This window comes from Xiphophorus couchianus, chromosome 2 (assembly GCF_001444195.1).
Source record: "Xiphophorus couchianus chromosome 2, X_couchianus-1.0, whole genome shotgun sequence".
In the NCBI taxonomy this organism is placed as follows: domain Eukaryota; kingdom Metazoa; phylum Chordata; class Actinopteri; order Cyprinodontiformes; family Poeciliidae; genus Xiphophorus; species Xiphophorus couchianus.
Genome location: NC_040229.1, coordinates 9,347,279 through 9,374,285, shown reverse-complemented (window position 1 = coordinate 9,374,285; position 27,007 = coordinate 9,347,279). Strand labels below are relative to the sequence as shown.

General features: G+C 43.5%; 2 protein-coding genes across 2 annotated transcripts in view; both read right to left on the bottom strand.

Annotated features, from left to right (window-relative positions):
* LOC114156222 (protein FAM3C-like) lies at positions 1 to 26,894 on the bottom strand. Its single transcript, XM_028036529.1, has 11 exons — positions 26,770 to 26,894; positions 23,550 to 23,588; positions 22,933 to 23,019; positions 22,093 to 22,149; positions 21,910 to 22,018; positions 21,679 to 21,737; positions 20,850 to 20,900; positions 20,695 to 20,779; positions 19,667 to 19,793; positions 17,559 to 19,575; positions 1 to 656 (listed from the first exon to the last, which is right to left on the bottom strand). Exons 1-10 carry the CDS (start codon positions 26,786 to 26,788, stop codon positions 19,489 to 19,491), a joined length of 720 nt encoding a protein of 239 aa, XP_027892330.1. The 5' UTR covers positions 26,789 to 26,894; the 3' UTR covers positions 1 to 656; positions 17,559 to 19,488.
* LOC114156159 (uncharacterized) overlaps positions 23,186 to 27,007 on the bottom strand; it is a 21,061-nt gene continuing 17,239 nt past the window's right edge. Inside the window, exon 14 of the mRNA XM_028036432.1 lies at positions 23,186 to 23,222. The gene's annotated coding sequence lies outside the window, so the exon portion shown is untranslated. The remainder of the gene's footprint in view (positions 23,223 to 27,007) is intronic.

Sequence of the window (27,007 nt, the reverse complement as noted above, 5' to 3'; positions counted from 1 at the left end):
TTACAGATGATGAAAACTCAAAATTTAATGTCTCAGAAAACGCTGTAGCACATTCATAAAACGTTGAGAGGAAGGTATATGTTTGAGAGGTAAAGAACTGGACTGTTTCTGAAATGCTTAACAAAAAGAATCTCTTTTTCGTGATATTTTTCATAATATTCTAAATTTTTGGAGCTTTACTTGAGCAATTGTGGATGATTTTCAACAAAGGAAGTGAAGAGGAAGAGATGTGAAATTTTCTAGCTTTAAAAAGTCATTTCTGTTGCTTCAGGGTTAAAACAGCTCTCAGAACAGGAGGTCTGCAGGATGTAAAGTGTTTGTTCAGACAACACTGAATATAATTAGGAGAAATTAACCAAGAAATCTGATTTCATCTGATCCACAGGAACTTTAAATCCTGTAGGACAAGTCCTCTGTCTGTTTGTCTTCAGTTGTCACTGTTTGTCCCCTTATCTCTGAGTTTCTTCTGTTTTATTTGAGTTATCAAAATTAAACAGTGAACTTCCTGCAAAATTCCTTGAGAAAAACAAATAAGTCAGGTCCTCCCTAAATAAACACAGCTGCTTTTTCTGCAGTCTTATAGGCTCTTAAAACAAGTTTAAAATATGTTTAAATTTCATTCCATAAGAAAATAGTTTCAACTTATTGTTGGGAACCTGTCAAGAAAACTGGTAGGGGGTTTGAGATCTATCCAGGTACACGCAGAAACAGGTGCATGAAAGCCTGAAGGAAATAAAGCAATCTTGTGTTTTGATTTATAATGATTGAGTGTTTTGATAATGATTAAGTTGAACATGGATGAATACAATAGGTAAAATGACTGTATGTAAGGAATCACTGAATGGTTCACTGAATGATTTTGAAGTGTACGAATCATGATCTGTCATAACATGACAACAATGAAATGATTAAGCTTTGATGATTTATAATAAGTAAAAGAGGTGATTAATGCTTATGATTAATGCTTAATGGAAATCAGCACATAGTTTTTAATATTTGACTGTGTTTAAAAGTTAATCAGAGAAAAGCACATAGGTTTTAATGTTAAAAAGAAAAAGGGAAAAAGCAGAAGGGGAACTTGTGAGTTCCTGCTGTCGCAAGCAGTTCTGAACAGATGGCCAGATGCACAGGATGGGTGGGGCGGTATGGTTGGCTAAGAACAACGCTGAGGAAAGGACGGTACTTTCCATCCCAGCCAGCAGACAGGAGGGGCCGAAACCACGTAAACTAACACTCCCCATACACATATATGGCAGAGAACTGTATATAAGCAGACGGAAAAGGAGAAGTTCTTGTTCTTTGTCTGCGGCACCGAAGTAGAGCTAACAGAAGAAGCAGATCGAGGAAACAACAGCAGACCACACCCTGGAGCCACGGGAAAAGCTGAAACTTCGTGCCACCAAAGGGAGACAAGTTCCAATCGTCCAACCCGGGTTCCTGATTCGATCGTCGGTCTTACCTCAACCCAAACATTGCAACAGACTTGGAGAAAGGACAAAGATCCCGGAGGGATAAAAGAGTTGGGTTTTCAAAAGCAATTGAACCCTCTCTACTTTGCTTCCATTCTAAAGAGGATTTTTTCACACAAAGGATAAAGATTCAGACCAAGGTTTTCGGACGATCCTGTTGCCAAAGATCCACCACCAACTGGGTATGAGTTGAACTCGCTTCCTAAAAAGCTATCTCAGAATCTGCGACATAGGTTAGGGAAAGAGACAGGAAGGTATGATTATACATGTTGATCTTATTACACTGCTCTTGACTTGTATACAATTGATTATTGATTTGTATGTCACATATCCCTGCTTAAGCTTGCTTAATAAATTCTTACTCTAAAATTCTAATGAGGTTGGTGGACATTGGAATTAATTGAGTCATTTATTCATTTTTCAGTTCTTTTAATAAGGGTAAAACTAATGTACATGGTTCTAGTAAAGAGGAGGCTTCATAATTTCCTTTGGCGAGAGTAAAATAATGACCCAGGGACTTACATCCAAGTCACTAAATCTAGTCTAGTCGGTTCCAAGAGCTAGTTATATTTTAGAAAGCGAGCTACCGTTAACAGAAGTGGTTATTGGAATTATGCAGCTGTGAGGGCTACTCAGCTGATTGTTTCTTAACTGAAAAGGGTCGTAACTTCTGGATTGGAGGTAGTTAGAGCTAGACGAATCGCTTTCGTCACCAGTTTAAATAGATTATCTCTTATAGATCTCTTTTAGGGTAATACCCAGGTCTTAGAGATTTTCCGGACCTGTTAGACAGAGAACTGGTCAGTAGTCAGCCCCGGAGGGTTGTGATGAAGTGGGCGGGGCTAGCTATTGCAGGATAACGGACATGGCGCCCAACGTGGGGCGGAGCCAAGTAGGCGGGCCCTAATAAACCAAGTCAGTAAAAACAGAAGTGTGATTCTAAATAGCTCACTTGGATGGTTAACTCTGAGGAAATAGAGTTAACGGTGACTGATAAGGCCGTCAGTCACAACCCTTGCAGTAACTGTATAGCATGCAGGTGAGGGAAAGCTTCTACTGAGGATAAGTGATAGTATCCAGACAGTGAAGCCAGTAGCCAACACAGCCTGGACCCATCCCTACTCAAGAGCGCAAAGAGAGGCTTTGGGGGATAGGCAACTCGAAGACAAAGACAACTATGGATGACGAAGAAAGAGGGGAACTGGATCCCCTGCAAGAGCCAGCAAAGGGACAAGAGGCAAGCAACATCAGCCGGGATGGAGAGAGTCATCAATCCCATCTTTCCCAATCCACATTATCACAATTGCCTGTATCGTTGATATTACTCGGTGATGGATTGGATTCCTGGATTGAGGTAATTAGGAGGGTTTTCTTTGAATCTCACTACACCATCAAAGAGGACATGGCACGGAACTTAATGAAGTACCTGGTGCAGACTCGGATATACTTTTGCACACAGCTTAAACATGGTCACCGACTGGGAGTCGTTAAATGCCCGGTAAAGATAACCAAGAAATCGGAGATCAGAGAATGGCTGGAATGGTTCGCTGAACTCCTTGAAGGATGGACGATTGGTGAGCTGCGGATGGTCTACAGCCCCTCCGAGAAATATGACAGCCTAGTGAAGACAGCTACATTGGCAGCGGGCATCGAAGGGATCCTGGTGAACCCTCTCGCCAGTGGGGTGCGCAAATACAAAGAATATACCGAGGTTCTGCAGAGACTTTCGGCCTTCAAAGAGACCCGAGGAAAAGAGCAGGCCCCAGACAAAGCGGAATCGGAGGTGGCTGAGGCCCCCTCTCGACTGCCCAGCAGAGCCACAACACCGACTAACCAGCCGAAGCAAGATCAGCAGGACCTGATAGACCTGACGGAAGGCGATGACGATATCCCAGCTCGACCGGGAGCATCGAGGAACGACGAGATCCCCTCTGAGCAGTCAGAAGAGGAAAATCACGAGGGATCGCTCATTGACGGTTTCGCTGAGGAACAGTTGGAGCAAGCGGCCAGGGATTGGTCCCCTCGACGGGGTCAGGAGTTCGAGTTTCATCCCCGAGTCCACAGTACGGAAAGGAGGCAGCTACTGCCACCTACGAAGACTCCAGCGGGCAGCAGCTCCGACGAGGACGGGGAGGAATCGGATGAGGAGCTATGGGACCCCGGCCGCCCTAAAAAGAAGACCCAGAAGTCGGATGTTTGGAGGAGCACCCGAGAGTTGGCCAAAATACCATCAGAGACCATCAGCTTAAGGCTGCAATCCGGGCTCATGATTTACCAGTTTATTGGAGGAATATGGGACCTTGAAGGTGACGGGCTGATTGTGTTCACCAATGATAAATACAAGATCCACAATCGAAAGTTTCGACGCAGCCTTAAAAACCAAGCTGGGAAATATTACCAAAAAGATTCAAAGGTGTTGGAGGCTTCCTGTAGTGAAAAAACTAGGGGAGACGTAGTGATGATGAAGGGCTACAGTCTTCCTTATGGTGCCGTAATCCTGGTCCCAATTGATGTTTACAAGAAAGGAGAGAGTCTGGAGGAGTATCGGAAGAAGATGTGGCATGGACTCGAAAGGGGCCTGGTGACCGCCAGCAATGAAAGCATGAGAAGGGTGATGGTGAGCGTGCAGGGACTAAGATCGGCAGATTTGCCAGGGGACACCGCCAGGGCGGTCACAGAGAACGGAGTGGTGAACATAGCCAAGACCAACAGTCATTTCTTTGTGTTCAAAGAAGTGGTGGTGGTGGTTGACCCCCGTATGCATCGACTCCGTACGGAGCAAGGTGTACGAATGGCAACCGAGATGGAGGAACAATGCCGCATCAGCCACCCAGCAAAGGAGATCAAGAAATATCCCTTAAAAATACCCCAGAGTGGAGTTTCAAACACCACCCAGACCGGCAAGGCCAAGGTTATGGAGCCACTCAGAATAAAGTTAAGGGAAGCACCAGTCGGGCCGGAGTCCCAGGCCGCAAGATATGTCAAAGAATTCTCATTCGAGGGAAGCAGCAGTGAACTGAGGCAACCCAACACGGACAGAGTCAAGAAGGAGCAGCCGACGGTCCAGAAAGAAGTAGGACCGATGAAACCAGCCAAGATTCAACCGCTGAACTCCCCCAGGAGGGAACCTCTTCGACAACAACAGTATGAGGACATCAGCGACTCGGAAGAAGGAGAAGAGCAACAGGAGATCGAACATTCTGAAGAAGAAGAAGAAGAGATTGATCACGGCAGCATCTTCTCCGACCCAAAGCAACCACCGACAGGGCATAAGACACTCCGAACAGGACAGCACCGAGGAAAGAAGAAAGAAATAGAAACCTTTGACATCGAGAGTTCTTCTGAGAGACTGGCGAGAGACGTGACCTGGGGCCCTGTACAGGCTAAAGACGGACGGCGTACGTATGTACCAGAGGTCGGTCAGACAGAGTACCAGATTCCAGCAGGATGGGCCAGCAGGCTGGGAGACAAGGTGCTGCTCGAGGTAGAAGCGACAGTCGGGGAGTGGGCTAACATCCTGATGACACCATCCTGCTCTACCTTGACAGCACACTATTCCCTGACCACCAACTTCAGGAACGCATACATGGGAATTATGTATGATGTGATGCTGCGACGACTGAAGAAAGCGGCCTACAAGTACTCCAGGGAGACTCGACAGAAGCTAGACGAGGTGTCGGCTGATGAAGAGGAGCCGCAGGCGACGTCTTCAGAGCCAGGACCACAGATCCCGCGGGGACCACAAGGAGTGTCAGCCCAGCCACCGGCCACTACTACCGGACAAGATGCATACGCAGAACTAAAGAATCTAAGGCTGGTGATTCGGAGTAAAAACGCAGACGAAAATAATGAGGAGTATTTGAAAGATGTCTGGCCAACTGTGCTATCTACCACTAACCACGAAGGGGCCAAAAAGTTGTGGCTGACCAGCGTGACTGCGGACCCGATGGTTGGAACAGAGTCAGCACAGAGCAACTATGAGAGATTGGTGTTGGAGGACATGGACGACGAAGAGTCCCAGGTGAAGAGGGCTAGAGGACGGCTGGACAAAGGAAGCCGGTTGGAACCGCTTTGGCACACACTAAAGCAAACCGTCTCTCCCGCGAGGTATGTGAAGGTACTGCGTGAGGTGACAAAGGGACGAAGAGGAGAGATTGTGTTTGTGAAACTACCAGTGAGAAGCACAACCGTGGCCCAGATGGATGTGGCAGTGCAGGGATTCGACCTGGAGCAGCAGTACTACGAGGACAAAAGGAAGAAGGAGGCTAGCCAACCAGCCAAGCCACCTGGAAGGGTCAACATCAGACAGCCATCCAACTTCCAGAACAGGCCGTTCCCGCAGGGCACACAGCCACCCAACTTCCAGGGCCGGCCGTTTCAACAGGGAGCACCACCATCCAACTTCCAAAACCGACCGTTCCAGCAGAAACCACCAGGACCAAAAGGAAGACCGACCAACCCGCCGGCTTCACAAAATCAGCCAGGGAAAGGTCAGTTCCTGACGGATGAGGAATATAGGAAATTGAGCCCAGGACAAAGGACGGCCCTCCGTGAGTCCCGTAAAGCCGGGGCCGGAGGGTCACCAAAGTAATGGCGTCCAGGTCGCGGGTCATTTTAGAAAATGCCTACTGGGAAGGGGACGAAATCTACGCCAAAGTGGAGGGAGTACCCTACCTGGTGGACACCGGAGCGGAGGTGTCTATGACCCGCAAAGACCTAGAAACAGCAGGACACCTGAAGGTTCAGTTTGCTAATGGAAAAATAGAAGAAATGCCGTACGGGACATGGAAAGGAGTAGTGTGGGTGAAAGGTCCTTACAATCTACTCACAGTAAAAGACTTAGATGAACTCAGTAAAAAGAAAGGCACACATCGCCGACTAGAGCGAAGGCTGACGAGCTTGAAAGCAAGGTTGGTGAAAGTCGGCCCGACCCAAACCGGATCCGGGCAGCAGGACTGGTACAAACCGATTGACATACCGACGGTGACAGAACAGAAGATCGCAGAGAGTGACTTCTCCCCGGCTGGGAAAGAGAAGCTGCGAGAGATCATCGTTACAGCGCAAGTGGCACGGTTCAAGAACGATTGTGGGGATTTGGGTCCAAAGTTTGTTCATCACATCGAAGGTGGGGTTCATCCACCTGTTCGGCAGTACCCGCTGAATCCGGGAGCAGTCGAGGAGATGGACAAGATAGTGAAGGAGCTGAGCGCCCTGGAAATCATCAGAGAGGAGCTCAACCCGATCACCAACAGCCCCATCCAGGCGGTGAAGAAACCTGAATCGGCTGGAGGGGGTTGGAGACCAGTTATCAACTTCAAGGCCCTGAATCGGAGAACAATAGCAAACCGAGCCAGTCTAATCAATCCCCAAGGAGCGCTGAAAACTCTTCGAGTCAAGAAGTTCAAGTCATGCATCGACCTAGCCAATGGATTTTTCTCTCTACGCCTCGCCAGACAATCGCAAGGTAAAACTGCATTCACCCATAAAGGCAAGAGCTATGTGTGGCAAAGGTTACCCCAGGGATACAAGAACTCCCCAAACGTGTTCCAGTCAGCAGTGATGGAAGTACTGGGGGACGTAGGTGCAACTGTGTACATTGATGATGTCTTTATTGCTGATGACACAGAAGAAGAACACCTACAAAGACTACAAAAAGTGGTAGAAAACCTCACCAAGGCAGGCTTGAAGCTAAACCTCAAGAAATGTCAATTTGGACAGTTCCAAGTGAATTATCTGGGTTTCCAAGTCACGTCGGACTTGGGACTCTCAGATGGGTACAGAGAAAAGCTGATGAACATTCAACCACCTCAGTCAGAGAATGACTTACAGAAAATATTAGGACTATGCAACTACGTCCGGGACCACGTACCCAACTATCAGAAGTATGCCAAGCCTTTGTACAAATGCCTGAGAAAGAGTGAGGAGGACGAAAAGGACGGAAAAAGACCCTGGGTTTGGACAGCAGCGAATCAACAGAACCTAGAAGAATTGAGAAAAGCCATTCAAGCAGCTGTGAGACTGGAGCCAAGAAGTTTGTCGGAAAGACTGGTGGCAGAAATCAGCTGTGAGAATGACGATGCCATGATCAAAGTGAGTAATGAAAATGGAGGCTTGGTTACCCTGTGGAGTTACACCCTGACTTCTGTCGAGAGGAAATATCCGCAGGAGGAGAAAGAGCTAGCGGTGTTAGCTCGTTACTGGGGTGTGCTGAAGGATCTAGCACAAGGACAACCAGTTAAAGTCATCACACAGAGCCAAGTCCATAAGTATCTAAGAAAAGGTACCGTGGAAAGTACTAAAGCAACTAACACACGGTGGGGAAGATGGGAAGATATCCTGCTGGACCCGGAGCTTGAGATTGGGCCAGCACAACCCACCAGTAAGAAGAAACCGCCAGAGACATCTGAGAAGCCAAAACAACCGGAATGGACAATCTACACCGATGGATCCAGAAAGGGGTCCGACCAGTCGGCATACTGGGGATTTATTTTGAAGCAAGACGGCAAAGAAAAATGCCGTCAGAAAGGAAAAACTCCCGGTAGTGCTCAAGCCGGAGAAGTAACGGCCGTACTGGAAGGATTGCTGGAACTGGTGAAAAGGAAAATCAAGAATGCCAGGTTAGTAACCGACAGTTACTACTGCGCTCAAGCCCTTAGAGAAGACTTGGCCATTTGGGAAGAAAATGGTTTCGAGACAGCGAAGGGCAAGCCAGTGGCACACAGAGACTTGTGGAAAAAGATTGCTGAGCTAAAACTACAATTGGAAATAGATGTTGAGCATCAAAAAGCACACACGCATGAGGGAGCTCATTGGCGTGGGAATGATGAAGTAGACTGTTATGTCCAGCAAAGAAAGATCGTCTTTGTCGGTACCGAGAAGTGGGACAGTACTCCCAGAGGACGGGAGGTCCCAGAAGAGTACGTGGTCGAGGTCGTGCGGAGCGTGCATGAGGCCCTTGGACATGCAGGCGTACGACCTACCCGTAAGGAGCTGGAGGAGCAGGATCTTTGGATCCCAGTGAAACAAGTCCAACGCGTGCTAAGGGACTGTGAAGTATGTGGACAATACAACGCAGGTCGCCGAGGGCAGCGGATGGAGGGGTTATCCATCAAAAGCACGGTCCCCTGGGGTTCAGTCTGCATGGATGTTGCAGGCCCCATGGGGATAACAGGAAGAAGAGGTGAGAAGTACCTCTTAGTGCTGGTGGATTCTATGTCGGGGTTTGTAACTACTAAAGCAGCCAGGAAAGCAAACGGCAATAGTGTTGTCGGCATGCTGGAACAAGTATGCAGTGCCCTGGGAATCCCGAAAGAGCTGCGCACGGATAATGGGACTCATTTCCGTAATTCACAGGTTGACCAATGGTGCCAGAAGTTTGGAGTAATGCGAGTTTACTCTCCACCCTATACCCCACAAGCTAACGGAGTGGTGGAACGAGCCATAGGGTTAGTGAAAAGCTGGATAGCTAAAAATGCTAACACCAACAGTTGGAGCACACAGGCGGTGGAAATAGGGCAGGCCCTGAACGACAGAAGCAGAGCCGAGAGGCCCGCCCCTGCAATGGAGCTCAACCAACGGCCGTTCACCACGAAGGAAGTGGGGCGGAGCTCCAGCGACAAAAAGGAGAAGCTGACGCCCAGAGTGCCATTCCGAGAGGGACAGCGCGTGTGGGTCAAAGCAAGGGAGCAACCTGTAAATGCAGCAGTAAAACCCAAGTTTGAGACCACTGACATCGTCAAGCAAGTACTGGATAGGAACACAGTATTGCTGAAAAGAAAAGGGATTCAAGGAGTTGAGCAGCTCAAGCCAGTTCCTGACTAAAGTGAAACAGAAGCCGGTGAAATGGCCAGTGAATCATGTACCATTCCACCCTATATCGGACTGGCCACCGTGAAAGGGGTGGTTATAATTAGAAGAACACCTTCAGGGATTTGGGCAGGACGAGCCCTGAAGAAATTGGATTGGGCTAAAAAGGGAGTCCTGTCAGAGGAACGAGAGATGCTGATATGGGCAAGAGCTAAAAGTCGCTGTCCGGTTTGTTTAGTAAACAACCCACTCCCCATCACCTGGGAGGGACCGGGCCGTGAGAAACCCAGGCAACCAGGAGCCACCGCAGAGATACTACAACATCTTCGCGTCTCTCCGGTTACGGTTTTGAACAACACCATCTGTGGGAACTGCCGGGTAGGTTACCTGCCCTGACTTCAGTTGGAGACCCAATGGAGCTGGCAGAATGAAGAACCAAAAAGCTGTTATTGCGTCTGGGATGGGGACGATCTCCATCACTGTTCTACTTGCGAAGACCAGCTGGGGAGAGGAGAACTGACTTTGACAGGTCAGGCTGAGGGATGGCAGGTGACGAGGTTTTACAGCTCACTGCGATATTACAGAACATATGGACAAGTACAACCGAATCACGGGAGCCCCATACCGATAATATTACCGGGACCTTCAGCTCCCCCAAACACCCCAGAAGAAGCGGATCCATGGGTGTGGAGGAGGGAAGAAGGGCCCCATGATGTCCTGTGGGATTCTGTTCATGCTGCCTGGCCGTATGAAGCTGCCGGAACATCCCTGTCATTTCCACCATTGAACACCAGCCACTCCCCTGTGATCTTCCGAGTCCATCGGCCTCACGCGTACCAACCATCAGCTGAGGGGCTAAGTGCACTCCCAGATGACACCAGAGACCAAGCCGTTAATGGGGGTTGGACAGGCCCCTGGGAGCTGACCACATGGGCACATCTGATTTTGGAGGTCATCAATGACTGCACAATTCCTGTGGTGGATTTACCGGACGTGCCAAGGGAAGATGGGGTACGCTGCTCAGATATGTATTACTACACCACTGAGGTGGACGGGTGGGGCAGCAATGCGGTAAGACCTAAAGAAAAGTCTTGCCTGTACTGGATAACAGCGGAGTCCCAGTTTCGGGATGGGGTATTGCAACACCCGGGAGGCGTGGCCCACAGAGCGGGTACGCCCTCCGATCCTAGCACCTCCTGCCAGATTCAGCTGTCAGTGCGCATGATCACCGTCCCCTTTAAAGGAATCTACTCCGTCGGAGCAGCCATCAAAGTGGTGCCAGACGAGCAGAATTACGCCACCGTGTCCTACACCGAACCGGAGCCTCCTAAGAAGAAACCCAAGACCCACGCCTGGCAGAAGCTCGCTTCAGCATTTCCATGGAGGAAGAAGAACCAAGACTAACGGATAAACCGGAAGGGGGAAAACGAGTCGTCAAGTCCCAACGTCAGTCAAAACCCACAAGACGGAAAGGTACAAAGGTTTTTGTAACTAAAATGTTCAAAGTAGGAGTTGGAGTTTCGTCGGGACTATCAGATAAAGGTCCGTTCCTGAGACTCCCTACTACCTCTATTCTCCTGGATATGCCAAGAGAAGATTTCACTCCTTCCAATCCGCTCACCGAAGCATATTTTCTCAAGTACCTCATATATCTTCGACCCACTGATTTTCAGAACACAAAACAGGTGGGGGAAAGTGAAGAGTACACGTCACCCCCTCCAACGAAGCCACATTTATTCATCCCCACCGCACCGCCTGCTTGGCAAGGACGAGGGTCCAATAACACGGTCCATTATGCATCAATTTCACCTATGTGCCCAAGATCTCTGCCGTGGACTTTTAATACAGTGTATCACAGGGTGCAGGGGATCGAACTACGGATAAGGTGGGGTCCCCATTACCTTGAACCACTGCAAGGACTGTATTGTGAAATTTCACTTAATGACATGATTATTTGGACCACATCACCAAGTATGGCAAAAACCATAGTAAAGAGGGAAATGAATCCAGAATGTTATATATTTAATAACACCAGGCTCCCATTGAAATTGGAAATAGATAGGGTCTACCCTAATCCACCACACCAGAGGATTTTTACCCCGTCAACCTGGGGGTATCGCACCAGACTAACTTTGCATGGGCAACCTTTGTACACCTACATCTCCGTTCCCGCCCCAATAGGGTACCATCATGAATCTTGGTATGACCAAGCGCTGAAAAACGGCACCGCCCAAGGCCCGTTTCCTCGGCCGGACTATTGGAGGGTGTTCCACTGGAAGTGGGTGTGGAGGGGGTTGGAGCCCGACTTACCCTACCCCTCTCCTATATTTACAGCCTTGCAACAGAGAAGAGCCACCAGACGGGTTGCGAAGAACCCTGCTCACCAAGGCTGTATCAAGGCTTTAAGAAAAATTTGTACAACGCCTGATGCACCGGATCCCAGAGAATCACTAATCTGGCCAGGATGGATGCCATCGGCATGAGGCGCAAGCCTACAGACCAGGGTTGGCTGGACTCAACATCAGATTCGGACAGCTCTACTGACACTGACGACGACTCGGACACCTCTAACGAACCTTTGCTACGGAAAACGACTACGATAACAGGAAAATCCCTTTGCCTGAAAGGGCTGCTGACGCTTCTTGCTTTGCTATTTGCTGCTGCTGTTCTCGCTACGACCTTCTACTTCATCGGAGTTGGACCGTGGTACCTTACGCATACAAAGGTCACTTATGGACATTCCAAGTATGCCACCTTCAACTGCTGGAATACAAGCACCACGGCTATTTTTATGCCATGGGACAACGAAACTTCTGCCCAGAATCGAACCGGATTATTCGCCAAAGACAACGGCAAAAAGTATGTGGAACGCCGAGCCTACAAATTGAACGACTCCTCCCTAGACGACCTCTTGAATCGGACCTGGGAGATCTACGCCTATGACTTCCTCGACACAGGAGCACTCTGCTGGATACGGGTTCTGCAACGCAAGGAACGACGGACCGTCAGGTGTAACTGGATCCATCCGGATCGAGGATTTCCAGAATGGCATTGCAACATGGCTTGTCGATCACTACTAATGTTGCCGAACCAGGGGTACTGGGATACCGAAGTAGTATACCCGGCCCCGCACAGGTCCTCAGGCTGTCAAACCTGGCTCCCACGAGGGGAGTTTTGGGGTGACTATCACCTAAATTGCAGAGAGGATGCCAACATTACAGAACGACCGCAGGTTAACAGCACCTCCCGAAACGACTTTCTCGATTGGGCAACGAGGCCGCCCCCCAACGACAGTTTGACTAACATCACGGCCTTCCTGATTCGACAAGGTCCAACACGGTTTATGTACCAATCTGACCAGCAATATTGTTATAGGAACCACTTTAGGTGGTTAAGTGCCTGCCTCTGGAACAAGTTCGTCAAATGCAAGGGCCAAAACTACATTGTTACAGCTGTAGAAGAATACCGGTCGGATTTCTGGCACTCTGTACGATCAATACGGACAGAAATTGAAACCTGGCTAAATAACACATTCCCATGGACGTACATAGCCAAAGACCAAACGTTCTTCGAGGGAGACTTCCCCGAAGGAGCGGTTCGCTCTCCTGCTGGGTTAGAGGACTTTCACATTGCCAATTTACGTACACAACTCCTTCCAACTCCTGATGACCTTCTGAGCGCTCCTAAAGGCGAATTTGCAAAGATTGACAAATGTGTTGCGCGCAGTATCTTTGACAGCCTTAATAACACTTGCTGGGTGAAAACCCACTCGTCACCACGATGTGACCTCGTACAAACCAGCAAGACCTTCTATTCCACCTGGAGGTATCACTGCCCTGATCCTGACGTCCTTCCGACCGCTAAATGGGCTTTACGGGCCTGGTATGAGGATTATTCTCGGAATTGGGACTGGGAATGGTGGGGACTTCAGCAAAAAGAACTTCAAGCCTGGGTTATACCCTGTCTCCGTGAGTCTACCAATTATTGGATCAAGTACCAGTACCTCGCCACAGTTTATTCTAAGGACCGCATGATTTGGCCTGGGGTTTTTTGGAGACCTGAAAACTACGTCAACCCCAGACCCTGGCGCATGACTTGTAAAAATAACACGCGACAAGTCCTTGAGTGTGTCATAAGTTTAGCCAGAAGACCCTGCCACGAGGTTCGAGGTTGGGAGAGCTACTGCAAACAACATTATGCCGATGAGTATGACACTCACTCTTCAGAAGTTACTTGGCGCAAAATCAATGGTACATGGCGGAGGGCTATTGTGAGCGGAAAGACCTGTACCGACGCAATCCTAGGTTACCACCTCCAGAAGCGCAAGAGTATTCTGGGTCTGCCAGTTCCCTTCACCCCAAACCCCCTCATAGCCATCGCCGAAGGACATGCTTTCCGAAAGAGTATATGTGATGGGAAAGTAGACCCCGGGTTTGACTGGATTGGACCTAATCTTTTGTATTCCAACCTCACCTGCACAATCTCTAAGGAGATTTGGCAGAAATGTGGCGAAGGAGCGGACCAACACGACTGTTTCTGGTATGAAACTATGGGAGCAACCATCGTGACCGCAATCACCGAGGTTGTCGAAGAGGCTGCTAGTGTTGTGGAAGGGGGCCTCCACATTGTTGAGCAATGGCTGCTGAGTGCGCTGAGTATGCTGTGGCCATACATCCTGGGCCTACTGGGAGTGGCCGTGGCTTTAATCGTCGGCAAAGTCGTCCTGGAGGTGTGGCTGAAAGCACTTTGTCGTTGCAAAAAGAGGGAGTACCAGCCCCTCCCCCCGAAGGAGGAGCCTGCTTCTGCATGAAAGAGAGCTGCCGTGTGCCTGCGAGCCATTCAATCCTCGCTGCAGCTGCCGATAGCACCGGAACCAAAAGAACCACCATCGGACATCATGGAATCTAACTCTTCGACCAACACATCGAACCCCAACTCACTTTTTGCTCCAATTCAAGTGAGTACCCTTGAGCACTTAGGGGTTACCCTGGCCTGGGTACTCTACTGCCACACTGGTTCCTGGCCCAGGGGACATCCTATGAGGATCTTCGTTGCGCTACAAGGATATGTCAAGCTTACCCTACGACCCATCATCCTCCAGAAATGGGGGTTAGCTTCATCCCTCTTCGCTTGTTACCTGATGGGCCGTACCCGCATCAACTGGCGCAGGGGCGTTGTGGTCTGCCTATGGCTCGTCACCGATACCACAGCACTCATACTGGAGTTGGTCCTTGGGGGTCGTCAGGCCACTCGAACTGCCCCACTTAAGATCCTCACGGCTATTCTAGAAGGGCTCTTCGCAGTATCTATCCTCGTCTACTTAGCGCGCCAAGCCTTGTCCATCAAAGGTCGGAGCAGGCGCATATGGCTACAAAAGTGGATAGTTCTGGCTCTTTGGGCAACGGTTTGGGGGATCTTGGTGGTCCTCTACTGGCTTCAGGAAACCTCAGACCTAGCCATCGTTGTGTGGATGATGACTTATGCTGCAATATTCCATGATTCCGCTCATGTCTATGACTGGGGCGAACCGGCTCCAGATCACGACATTCCGGTTCCTGTGATTAATTCTCCCTGGCTGGCAGCCCAAGCAGGCACACGAGCTTAAACCAGCTACACTCTCTGCTTTCGCTTTTGCATATTCGTTGTGTCATTGTTAATCCGAAACCCCTAATCGTGAAGTTACCTAGGTTGCTGTTTCTTCTCAGGCACCAACCTGCTGTGTGGGATGTGGGATCGCCGCAGAGTCCTATGGATTCATATGGGTTGCATCGTCCTCCCGCTGGTGTCACCGTTGCGTGAGCAGCCGTATCACCGATGTAACGGCAATTCTCTGCGCCACAGGGCAAGGAGATTTGCCTTACATAGCGGCCTCCACATCTCGATCCCTGGAACGGGTGCACAAAATAGTGTGGACCTCTGCCTTTGGCCAAGAAGACGACGCCCTTACAACATCTCCAATACGCACGGGACTCCTGCTGCCCGTGATTCAGAAGTTATGGGAACACCAGCTTACTCGACAATGCCTGCCAACTCTACACCTTCTCGATGGACGAGTTGTGGCAGTAGGCGAGTACCTTCCACCAGCGTGTCCCGTGTCGCCGGATATGTTTATCGATGTCGGATGCCAAACCAGCAGTGCGACTAACAGAAAAGGTACCCAAACTGAGATTCTCAGTTCATCTCACCAAGCGTGCCAGACAGAAGACACCCTCTTCGTGTCATCTCCTTCACCAGATCCACCTTCAACCGATATGGATTTTCAGGATCTACTGACTGAGTTGGAGGGATACTGTAACAACCCACCGACACTGCCAGACTCTGAGTTGGATCTGTCTTCGCTTCTGCAGTCTTCCCTGGAGGACATTAGCCCTCCCGGATCAGCAGGATCTCCACTTCCTCCACAGTTGGACGCCGAATGCTGGATTTCTCCGCCGTCCAATCTGACGGAGTATGAGGTTGTGGATACCTGGACACCATCATCATCTCCGCTTGCCTGCTACGAACAGGACATCTTGACTGCGGATTGCGGTGATGGACTTGACCTCTTTTGACTTCGGACTTTGTGTTTTCTGCGATGCACCGTCCGATCTCAAGGAGGGGGTGTCAAGAAAACTGGTAGGGGGTTTGAGATCTATCCAGGTACACGCAGAAACAGGTGCATGAAAGCCTGAAGGAAATAAAGCAATCTTGTGTTTTGATTTATAATGATTGAGTGTTTTGATAATGATTAAGTTGAACATGGATGAATACAATAGGTAAAATGACTGTATGTAAGGAATCACTGAATGGTTCACTGAATGATTTTGAAGTGTACGAATCATGATCTGTCATAACATGACAACAATGAAATGATTAAGCTTTGATGATTTATAATAAGTAAAAGAGGTGATTAATGCTTATGATTAATGCTTAATGGAAATCAGCACATAGTTTTTAATATTTGACTGTGTTTAAAAGTTAATCAGAGAAAAGCACATAGGTTTTAATGTTAAAAAGAAAAAGGGAAAAAGCAGAAGGGGAACTTGTGAGTTCCTGCTGTCGCAAGCAGTTCTGAACAGATGGCCAGATGCACAGGATGGGTGGGGCGGTATGGTTGGCTAAGAACAACGCTGAGGAAAGGACGGTACTTTCCATCCCAGCCAGCAGACAGGAGGGGCCGAAACCACGTAAACTAACACTCCCCATACACATATATGGCAGAGAACTGTATATAAGCAGACGGAAAAGGAGAAGTTCTTGTTCTTTGTCTGCGGCACCGAAGTAGAGCTAACAGAAGAAGCAGATCGAGGAAACAACAGCAGACCACACCCTGGAGCCACGGGAAAAGCTGAAACTTCGTGCCACCAAAGGGAGACAAGTTCCAATCGTCCAACCCGGGTTCCTGATTCGATCGTCGGTCTTACCTCAACCCAAACATTGCAACAGACTTGGAGAAAGGACAAAGATCCCGGAGGGATAAAAGAGTTGGGTTTTCAAAAGCAATTGAACCCTCTCTACTTTGCTTCCATTCTAAAGAGGATTTTTTCACACAAAGGATAAAGATTCAGACCAAGGTTTTCGGACGATCCTGTTGCCAAAGATCCACCACCAACTGGGTATGAGTTGAACTCGCTTCCTAAAAAGCTATCTCAGAATCTGCGACATAGGTTAGGGAAAGAGACAGGAAGGTATGATTATACATGTTGATCTTATTACACTGCTCTTGACTTGTATACAATTGATTATTGATTTGTATGTCACATATCCCTGCTTAAGCTTGCTTAATAAATTCTTACTCTAAAATTCTAATGAGGTTGGTGGACATTGGAATTAATTGAGTCATTTATTCATTTTTCAGTTCTTTTAATAAGGGTAAAACTAATGTACATGGTTCTAGTAAAGAGGAGGCTTCATAATTTCCTTTGGCGAGAGTAAAATAATGACCCAGGGACTTACATCCAAGTCACTAAATCTAGTCTAGTCGGTTCCAAGAGCTAGTTATATTTTAGAAAGCGAGCTACCGTTAACAGAAGTGGTTATTGGAATTATGCAGCTGTGAGGGCTACTCAGCTGATTGTTTCTTAACTGAAAAGGGTCGTAACTTCTGGATTGGAGGTAGTTAGAGCTAGACGAATCGCTTTCGTCACCAGTTTAAATAGATTATCTCTTATAGATCTCTTTTAGGGTAATACCCAGGTCTTAGAGATTTTCCGGACCTGTTAGACAGAGAACTGGTCAGTAGTCAGCCCCGGAGGGTTGTGATGAAGTGGGCGGGGCTAGCTATTGCAGGATAACGGACAGAACCCTAGACTTAACACTTTTTTAACCTCAGTTATCCACATGTTATTGGTTTGGATCGCCTCAGTTTTTAAAAGTCACACATGCACTGTGTTAGACTCGATTTACAACAATTAATGCAACATTTATTGACATATTTAAATTAATCCATCTCAAAACGTTTATATGTGGATACTTTTTAATACTCAGAGTTTATAAGCTATAACTTCACTGCAAAAACACAAAATCTTAAAGTGCAAAACTCTTAATACACTTGAAATAAGACAAAACAAAGTCACAAATAACTTCAGCAAGATATAGGAACTTGTTTTAAGTCAATAATTGCTTAGTATTGACAAAACACTACTGGTTGAACTATTATATTATTTCACAAGAATACATTGTCTTATTTCAAGTGTGTTGAGATATTTGCAAAAGAAACTAGACCAAAAATACGTGGTAAGATTTTGCGCTTTTGCAGTTAGTTATTTTTGTTGTTGTTATTTTACATTTAACCACTAGTTGGCAGCAGAGTTCATGTAGAGCTGTAAATTGAGCCGCTTTGCTGCATTTTTATTGTTCTATTGCTTAGAAATTACATTTCACAACACAAAATAATCTAATAATCCACACAAATGAATCTTTCTCCTCTACATATTCTAGATAGATTGGGGAACGTTGTGATGAGAAAAAAGGGCTCACAGTTCGGACCAGAACAGAAACAGTTCTTCTCTATATTAACTATTCAGTTCCTCCTGAAAGTTCTGGATCCGTTTGGGGTCAGAGGGGTCAATCTGTTCAGAACTGATGACTTTTCACCTTCTTCCTCAGCAAAACAACCGTTGTGTTTGTTCCTTAATTGGGTTGGAATGTTTTAGAGTTGACTTTGTTCCTCCGGTCCTTCTTGTTTTACTTCCAGGAAGAATTTATTCCAGTCTTGTCTGTGGTTATTTTAGTAACTGCAGGGCGACAGCAGATCTACCAGAGCAGCTTTTAGTAGCTGGAATGTAAGGTTGCTTATTATAAAAACACTTTTATTTCAAACCGCTCTCTTAATTTGGCATTCACTCGCTATCAATTTAAAGTTTAAGACCAGATTCAATATGTTAAAAAAAACAACAAACAAACCGAACTCCGGCTGAGTCAAAAACATTCGGAAGAAAATTAGGGTCACTGGAAAAAAGAAGAAACCCGACATTAATCTTAGAATTCTGACTTTAAATACATAATTCTGATTTTAAATTCAGAATTCTGACTTTAATTAAAAAATTCTGACTTTAATCAAAATTCTGGAATTTGTCCCTGTTATTTTGTATCTGTCACTAACTAACTAACTAACTAACTAACTAGTCTGCTTTTTCTGTTTATTTCAGTTGATTAATGGTTTCTTTACGATTAAAATGAAAGTTTAAAACAAAGATCATAAAGTAAAAACATGATTTATTTAATAAAAAACAGAAAAATAAGTTAAAAACCAGAATATAAATGTTTCATTCTAATAGAAATATTTATTTTTTTTACCTTTTCCCACTTTTTCTATCTGACAACGAAAATTCATCAAATCCCCTTCCTGTAAAAACACCGTGCCTCCTCATGATCCCCTAATAATCTGTTAATTTGCTTTTAATCTGCTGAAGTCTGGAAATTGTCTCCAGAAGCTCCTGCAGGTGAAGCTGGACTTTGAGGAAAGTTAAATGTCAGCAGCAGCAGGATTATTCCAGATGGATTAGGATCCTGGATCAGTGGAGATGTTTAGATGTTTCCTGTTTTCCTTTGAATACAGATTAATTATTCCATCCAAAGCTGACCGGATTATTTTAATTTAACCTGGACTCTGAGTCACAGCATCAGGCCCAGCTTTCTGCAGGATGTGGAGGATCTCATGGATTTATACAGATCAGTTTAATAAGTCCTAAAGATCCCGTCCTGCAGCTTCTTGCTGATTTTTCCAGGATTATTACACGTATTTGGGAATGCAGCCCTCCATCTCCACCATCTCAGGCCAGTTCTCGTACTTGTTTTTGGAATCGTCGCTCTTCATGTGCTGAAACACACGAATGGATCAGATTTCAGTTTCACAGCAGACAGAGGAGTCAGCAAACCAGGTTTAAATTAATTTCATTTGATGACTTTACCTTCTCGAAGTTGCTTTTCCCCGTCGTCCCTTTCCCACCAACAAACACCCAGTTATCCCGATATCCCAGGGAATGGATGACGGAGCTGCCCAGGTCCGAGATCAGAGTCCGGGCCTCCTCATTTAACCTGATGGGACAAAACACTGGATGTTGGGCCTGATACATAAATATTAGTAAGTAAATAAATATTTATTTATAAAAATATATATATATATATTAATTTAGAAAAAAATTCTATGTAAAAATGTATATAAATTATATTTATATAATATATGAAACTGTATATATAATTGTTTATTATATAAATAAGTAATTTATATAATTAATTAATTAATTAATATCAGTAAGTAAATTAATTGATTATTTAGTTAATAATTAATTAGTATCAACAAGTAAATAAATTAAAATGAACGAGCGGCAATTAATAAATAAGTATTAGTGAAACAATACAGAAAAATATTATGAAAAAAATATTGACTGAATACAAATAATTATATAGTAAATACAAACAAAAACTAAATCAATAAGTAAAAAAATAATAAATAGCAAAATATTTGCAGGTAAATAAAATGATTAAAATAAATGGATAAAGCAATTAATAAATAAGTAGAAGTGAACAAATAAATAAAAATTAATAAATTAACAATAGATATTAGGAACTATAAGTAAATAAACTAATTCAACGTTATTACCCATTTATTTGTCTATAAATATAATGTATCCTCTCACGTGTTTGAAATAAACCAAATTTCTTTATGTTTCTGATAAATAATCTGACAGTAAAAATCTTTAGTTATGAAGAAAGTCTGATTACAGCGTGACTGTATTTCTGTGATCAAATCATAAATTATATAAAATTAATGTCAAACTTTCATTTTAATGAAGCTAATAAAACAAACTGGGATCAAATTATTTCTGGCATTTTTTCAGACTTTAATAAGTTTTGCTCTTTAGAAACTTTTCCTTATTTCCTCAGAGTAGATTTAAACTTTTCTCCGTAGATATGAAGCGTCTTTAGGAAAACTGACTTTTTAGATCCCTCGTCGAAGACGGCCATCAGAACCACAGAACCCATCTCGATGTTCTTCAGGAACTCGATGAGTGGTTCCACTTCTGCAACACACACATCAGCATCAGGATCCGTTTGGATCCGACAGAATCCGGTCTCATGATGGCGACTTACCGCCGCTGTACATGTTGAAGTGATCCGTCTTCAGGACGTCTCCGGATTTACCTGCCGGACACAAACCAGGTCAGATCAGAACTCCGGACGGGTTCTGCGGCCTGTTACCACTTATTATTAAAAAAATACTAAAAATCATTTTATTTAGCTTCTAATCTGTATGAAAAACTGTAACAGGATATAGGGGCCACCTAGAGAAAAAAAGATATGGAGTAACTTTATATTTTTATTTATGTTTTTTTTTTTTTTTACTTTGCTGATCACCTATTTTAAAATTGGAGTCCAAATGATGACGAAAATGTTGAACTCATAAGACAAAATCTAAATAATTAGAAACGGCAAAATTATGGGGAAAAAAGTTGAGAAAAAAAGAAAGTAAATAAAATGATTTAAAAAACATTAAAAGTAAAAAATGTTCAACTTCTGAAACTCAGAAATTTCCTAGTTTTTCCTAAATTGTTTATCCGGTTAAATCTTAAAATTTCAGTTTTTTCTGTCAAATTTTCAACTTTTGAAACTCAGAAATTTCCAAGAATTTTCTAGAAGATTTCTGAAATTAATCAAAAAAAATGTAAGCAATTTTTTGACTTTTCAAGCTCAGAAATTTTCCTTTTTTATTCAGAAAATTTCTGAATTTTTTTGGTGGAAATATTCTCCTATTTATTAAGTTTCTTTGTACAATGACTCTAATATGCACGTCGTAAAAACAGCTGCTTTTATGATTTAAAAAAAGTTTTAGAAGTAAATAAAAAATACATATTTCAGGTTAAGTTAAATAAATGCAAAACTAGTTAAAATTAGTTATAAGGGTTTAATCCCCATCACTCACCATTTACCACCACGATGTTGATTCCGGCGTCAGCGTTGTTCAAAACGGTTCCTAAAGCCCTGAAGCAACAAAACACTGAGAGTCGACAAACATCATCTGAACAACAACATGACTGAAATAAAGCAAAAGGTCCAGAGAGACACAAAACAACAAAAAAGACCAAACAAACTGAATTAAACGTCCATAAAGAGACAAACAGAGCAGACAGAAAGAAGAGGACGGAGATCCTACAGCTTGTTGTTGACGCAGATCTTTGGAGGAACGACGTTCGCAGCTCCGCTCTGGACGAAGAAACCGATGTGATTCCCTGGACAGACGTTCTTCCTGGAACATGACCCTTCTGCAGGAAAAAACACAAATCAGATCCCAACAAACCCACAAGATCCGGTCTGTTCTGACCGGGTTCAGACTCACCTTCGTTGGAGCCCAACTTGGCGTCCCGACTGGAGCTCAGCACATTTTTAGTTATATCTGCAAGAGAAGAAACAAGTAAAAGTTAAATAAAAATTTTAAAAAATTCAAAATCAAGTCAAATTTTAATCAGTTTTTTTGTCATTTGCTTTACAAATTACAAAAAGCATTTTCAAAAAATGAATTTTTTTTTCCAAACATCCCTTCTGTGAGTTGGACGACAGAATACAAACTGTGATCATTTTTGTTTTGTTATGAGAGAATAGTCATAATTTTCGCAGAAATAAAAACACAATTTTACCAGAAAAAAGATTAAGTATTTCTATTAAGTATTATCTGCAAACCTTATACCAAAGTGTAACTACACAAAATGCTCAATCTCCCTCATTTAATTTGTATTTTTTGTTGGAGTTCTCATAAAATTACTACTTTATTTTCCTAATATTACGACAGTATTCTGACTTTATTCTTGTAATTAAAAAAATAAAAAGTTTTATCCCTAGTATTCTGTCGTAGAGTTCATCTGAATTAAAAGTCCAAATAAATCAAAGATAAAAAACATGTTGGTCAAACAAGATGGCGGATATGGGTGTGGTGACATCACGCGATCTGAACTATGACACTGGTGGAAAAAAATCCAGATTTTCCAGAAATACAATTTTCAAAAACAAAAAATTTGACTAATCGACAAAATCAGTTTATCGTCCAGGAAACCTGAAATGAATCTCTTTTTATGGAAAAAACAAGATCATCTGCAAGACTTTTATTGACATCATCCTAATCATCACCATCATCACTGTGACACAGAAACCGTCTCTCCCAGCAGAATCTGGAGGTTCTGACCTGTGAGCTTTTGGTCGTTGTAGAGCTTCAGGAAGATGACGACGATGAACAGCAGGATGATGAAGAACGTCAGCGCCTGGAGAAACCCTGAAAGACAAAAAGATAAATGAAAAAAAATCAGTTTTAGAGAAACAACAGGAGAATAAAGATGAAGATTTTCTGACCAGGTTCTGAACCGGTCAGATTATTTCTGCAGCAGGAGCGATACAAAAACCGAGACGTTCACCGCAAAACAACTAAATCTTACCAAGTATTTTTGTCTAGTTTCTGGAGCAAGTATCTTAGTACACCTGTAATAAGACAAAAGCTAACATAGAAGTAACTTTATAGCAAAATACAGAGGATTGTATTAAGTCAATAATACTTTAATATTGATGAAAAATATTATTTAACTTGCAAGATACTTTCCCATAAGTGAAACAATCTTTTTCAACAATAAGGAATTATTTACTTAAAACAAACTCCTATATTTTGTGGAAAAGTTACTTATAAGTTAGTTTTGTCTTATTTCAAGTAGATTAAGATGTTTGCACCAGAATAGACAAAAACACTTGGTAAGATTTTTGTGTTTTTCCAGTTTTATCAAACTGATAAAATCAGGGAGGTTTGAAACTCACATCTGATGATGTTGCATTGACTCCCAACGTTGTTTTTCCCTGAAATATAAGAAGTGACGTTGTGAGTGTTGAGTTTTTCAGGACAAACAGGTCAGACAGGTGAGAGGATGAATCATCGTCTGCGGCCGGTAAATCCTCCGAGTGGTTTCAAGATTATACCAAAGATTAAAGGATTTAAAACGAACTTCAGCACAAACTCAGAAAAACACAGACTAGATTAGAGTTAAAACGCATCAATAATCTGTGAACAAATCAGCTTCAGACCAAGATTACTGTTCAAACATGTTAAGTCGACAATTTAAACTGATCTTTACAATCAGATATAAAATAATGACTTTCAGCAGATAACTAATAATAAGGGAAAAGTTGGAGTGTCTTGAAGAGACAGTAAGGATCGAACACAGATGATGGCTGCAGGGGTTTATTCAGAGGTTCTGTACGGATACAGCCATTGTTATGCATTGTTTTATGTTCAGATATACAGTACAGACCAAAAGTTTGGACACACCTTCTCATTGAATTCAATTAGAAAGTGTGTCCAAACTTTTGGTCTGTACTGTACATAAAACTAATAAAATAAATAGAGTAAAATAAGCAGTGAGCGCTGAGCATTTCCTGAACAGACATGAGGAGAAATAAACTGAAACTTGCTGCAGATTGCCGGATGTTTTTGTTTGGGATTTTCTGGTTTCCTGTTCCACCAGGATTCACATGAATCAAAAAGAGGAAATAAAAATGTGAATCATCCCGTTCTTATCAGAAAGAATGATTCATCATAAAATCAAGAAAATGATGGCTAACTCTGAGCTTTCATTAGGCTGTCAGCGTGTCTTCAGTCAGAGGCTTCTTCAGACTCTCTGTAATACAGACTGCTGCAGGAGATCGTTCTGCACACAGCCATCACCAGAAATAACTCTTTGAAGAATCTTAAATTTATGAGTTACAACAATGTTTCATTTCCCTTTGGGGTCAATAAAGTATTTTTGAACTGAATTAAAAACCTCAGTTATTCATTTATGCTGTGAACTGGCAGGGTAAAGAAAGCTGCCTGTTCATTTTGTAACATTATTTGTTATTGTATATGATTATTGTACGCCTCTCTTATATTTAGATATTTTCTCATCACTAAGATCTTGGTATGTTGGTATGTTTTTGTGTAAAATCTCCATCAAGTATTTTCAAGTGGAAATGCTTGAAAATTCATAATAAAAATGCTGGAGAGCAAAAAAGAAGACGTGAAGCAGTTAGCTTGGTTCCATACAGTTTTCTGACTGTCTTATGGAAGCAACGTTCGTCGTTCTGTGTGTATTTTTGTTAGTAATCCTTCAATTAATCAACTACAGATGAGCCTATTGTGTAACAGAAATTAACTCAATAAATAAACATCAAACCTGAAAATCTAATGTAGCCAAACTAAACGGTCCGTTACAGGTTTTGGGTTCTGTTGAGAGGAAAATGTTGCGTGTTTTTTGCCGTTGACACACTTGAACTTAATCTCTGCTCTATTGGCTAGCGGAGCTGTAGTCATCTGGTTGCCACGGCAACAGAGCTCCGCGAGGCACAAAGTCGACACAGACGGCGTGAAAAAGTCATTTTTGAGTTGTTCTTCATTTGTTTTTCAGCAACAAATGTTTGCTGTTTTTATTTTTCCCATTGTTGTGGCGCATTGCAGCCATTGTAATTCCTTAAAGTTCAGTAAAGGGCAGAAGCTGAACTAATTTACTCTTTAGTTCAGAAAGTCTCGGTTCATAATCTTCAGATAGGATGAAATATTTCATAAAATCTAACAAACTGGTTCCTAGTACAGCTGTAATTTTGTCAACTTCACTTAATTGTCCAATATAACAGAGAAATTATTTTAGTTATTTCTTGGATTTTGACAGAAATTATAGAAACCAAACTGTCTATAAATATATATCTATGTAGAATATATATTATATGTATAAAAACATTAATTTTCTCAGCTTTAATGTAAGGCATATATTTCATAGAAATCAGATAAGAAATAAGAACACTATGATCATTTTTCTGACACATTTGTGCTCTTCTTGCACAGAACAGTGCAAAGTTTTATCTTCACTTTTTCTGTCAGAAGTGAAACATTAGAAACTGGTTTCTTCTTGATGCTTTGAGGAAAACCTCATCAGGATTCACAAGATGTCAACACCTTTCCATCGCTGATGCAACAAAGACTCTTTGCTGATCAGCAGGCAGAACGTTCAGAAACAAAGCAACAAAAACACTGAAATATTTTATGTACTTTAACAGACGGAGCAGAAAGTCCTGGGAGACAAGAAGCTGGACTTTCCGGTTGGTTTGGTCTTTAGTTTTACTGGCATGTCGTCTCAACCTGACTCACTGCCAAACTTTATTCGCTCATTTCTCTCTGAAAGTTTGATCAAGATAAAGATCTGAACTTCACTCATTGAGATTACAGGAAGATAAGAAACATTTTCAGTGAAACTCCGGTTCATGATTCACTTTAAAACAGCAGAAATTAAAATCTTTAGCAGGTGAAATGAATCAAATCCAGACTGTTGGAAGGAAATACCTGAAATATTAACTGTTAGCAAACAGATGAGGCAGGATTGTACCAGATACACGAGTTACACCTGGACAGGTAAACTAGCTACCTCACTAACACCTGGACAGGTAAACTAGCTACCTCATTAACACCTGGACAGGTAAACTAGCTACCTCACTAACACCTGGACAGGTAAACTAGCTGCATCATTAACACCTGAACAGGTAAACTAGCTGCATCATTAAGATCTGAACAGATAAACTAGCTACACCATTAACATCTGAAAAGGTAATTCTGATCTAATACTATCAATTAACTCCTGCACAGAATGCTTTGGTGTATTATTAACACCTGTAAAGGTAATAATATCAACACCTGTAGAGTTATGTTTACTCTGTTAATAACAACTAACACCTGTACAGGATATTTCCTCTACTATTAACACCTTTAAAATTATTTCTACTCTATTATTAACACTTGTACAGGTACTTCTGCTTTATTGCTAACATTTAATATCTGTACAGGTAACTTATTCTATGATTAACACCTGTACAGGTATGTTTTCTCTACTGCTAACAACCAACACCTGTATAGGTAATTTTGCTCTACTGTAAACACCTGTTCAGGTAAGCCAGCTGACCTTCAAACAGAGCAGAGAAATAAATCAAAATCATGAAGAAATGAGATCAAACTGACCGACTCTGAAGGAGAACATGTTTCTTACGTCCGGCTGCCATTCACTGTGATCGGCCTCAGGTGGAATCCAGGAGGAACAGGTTGAACTTGCTCCGCCCCCTGCTGCCTACAAACAGCCAATCAGCAGCTGCACAGTCACAGTCCGGCTGCGGAGGCCGGATAAGTTTCCTTAAGTTTCCTTTATAGATAATTACATTCACATTACACTCACAAACACTCCTAACTTAAAAGTTAGGAA

What these genes read in the sequence shown, in the direction of transcription:
- LOC114156222 (XM_028036529.1), bottom strand. An exon ending in TCAATGCAACATCATCAGAT is followed by an intron (nt 23,020 to 23,549) that starts GTGAGTTTCAAA and finishes TTTGTCTTTCAG; the next exon opens with GGTTTCTCCAGGCGCTGACG. An exon ending in CAAGTTGGGCTCCAACGAAG is followed by an intron (nt 22,019 to 22,092) that starts GTGAGTCTGAAC and finishes TTTTTCCTGCAG; the next exon opens with AAGGGTCATGTTCCAGGAAG.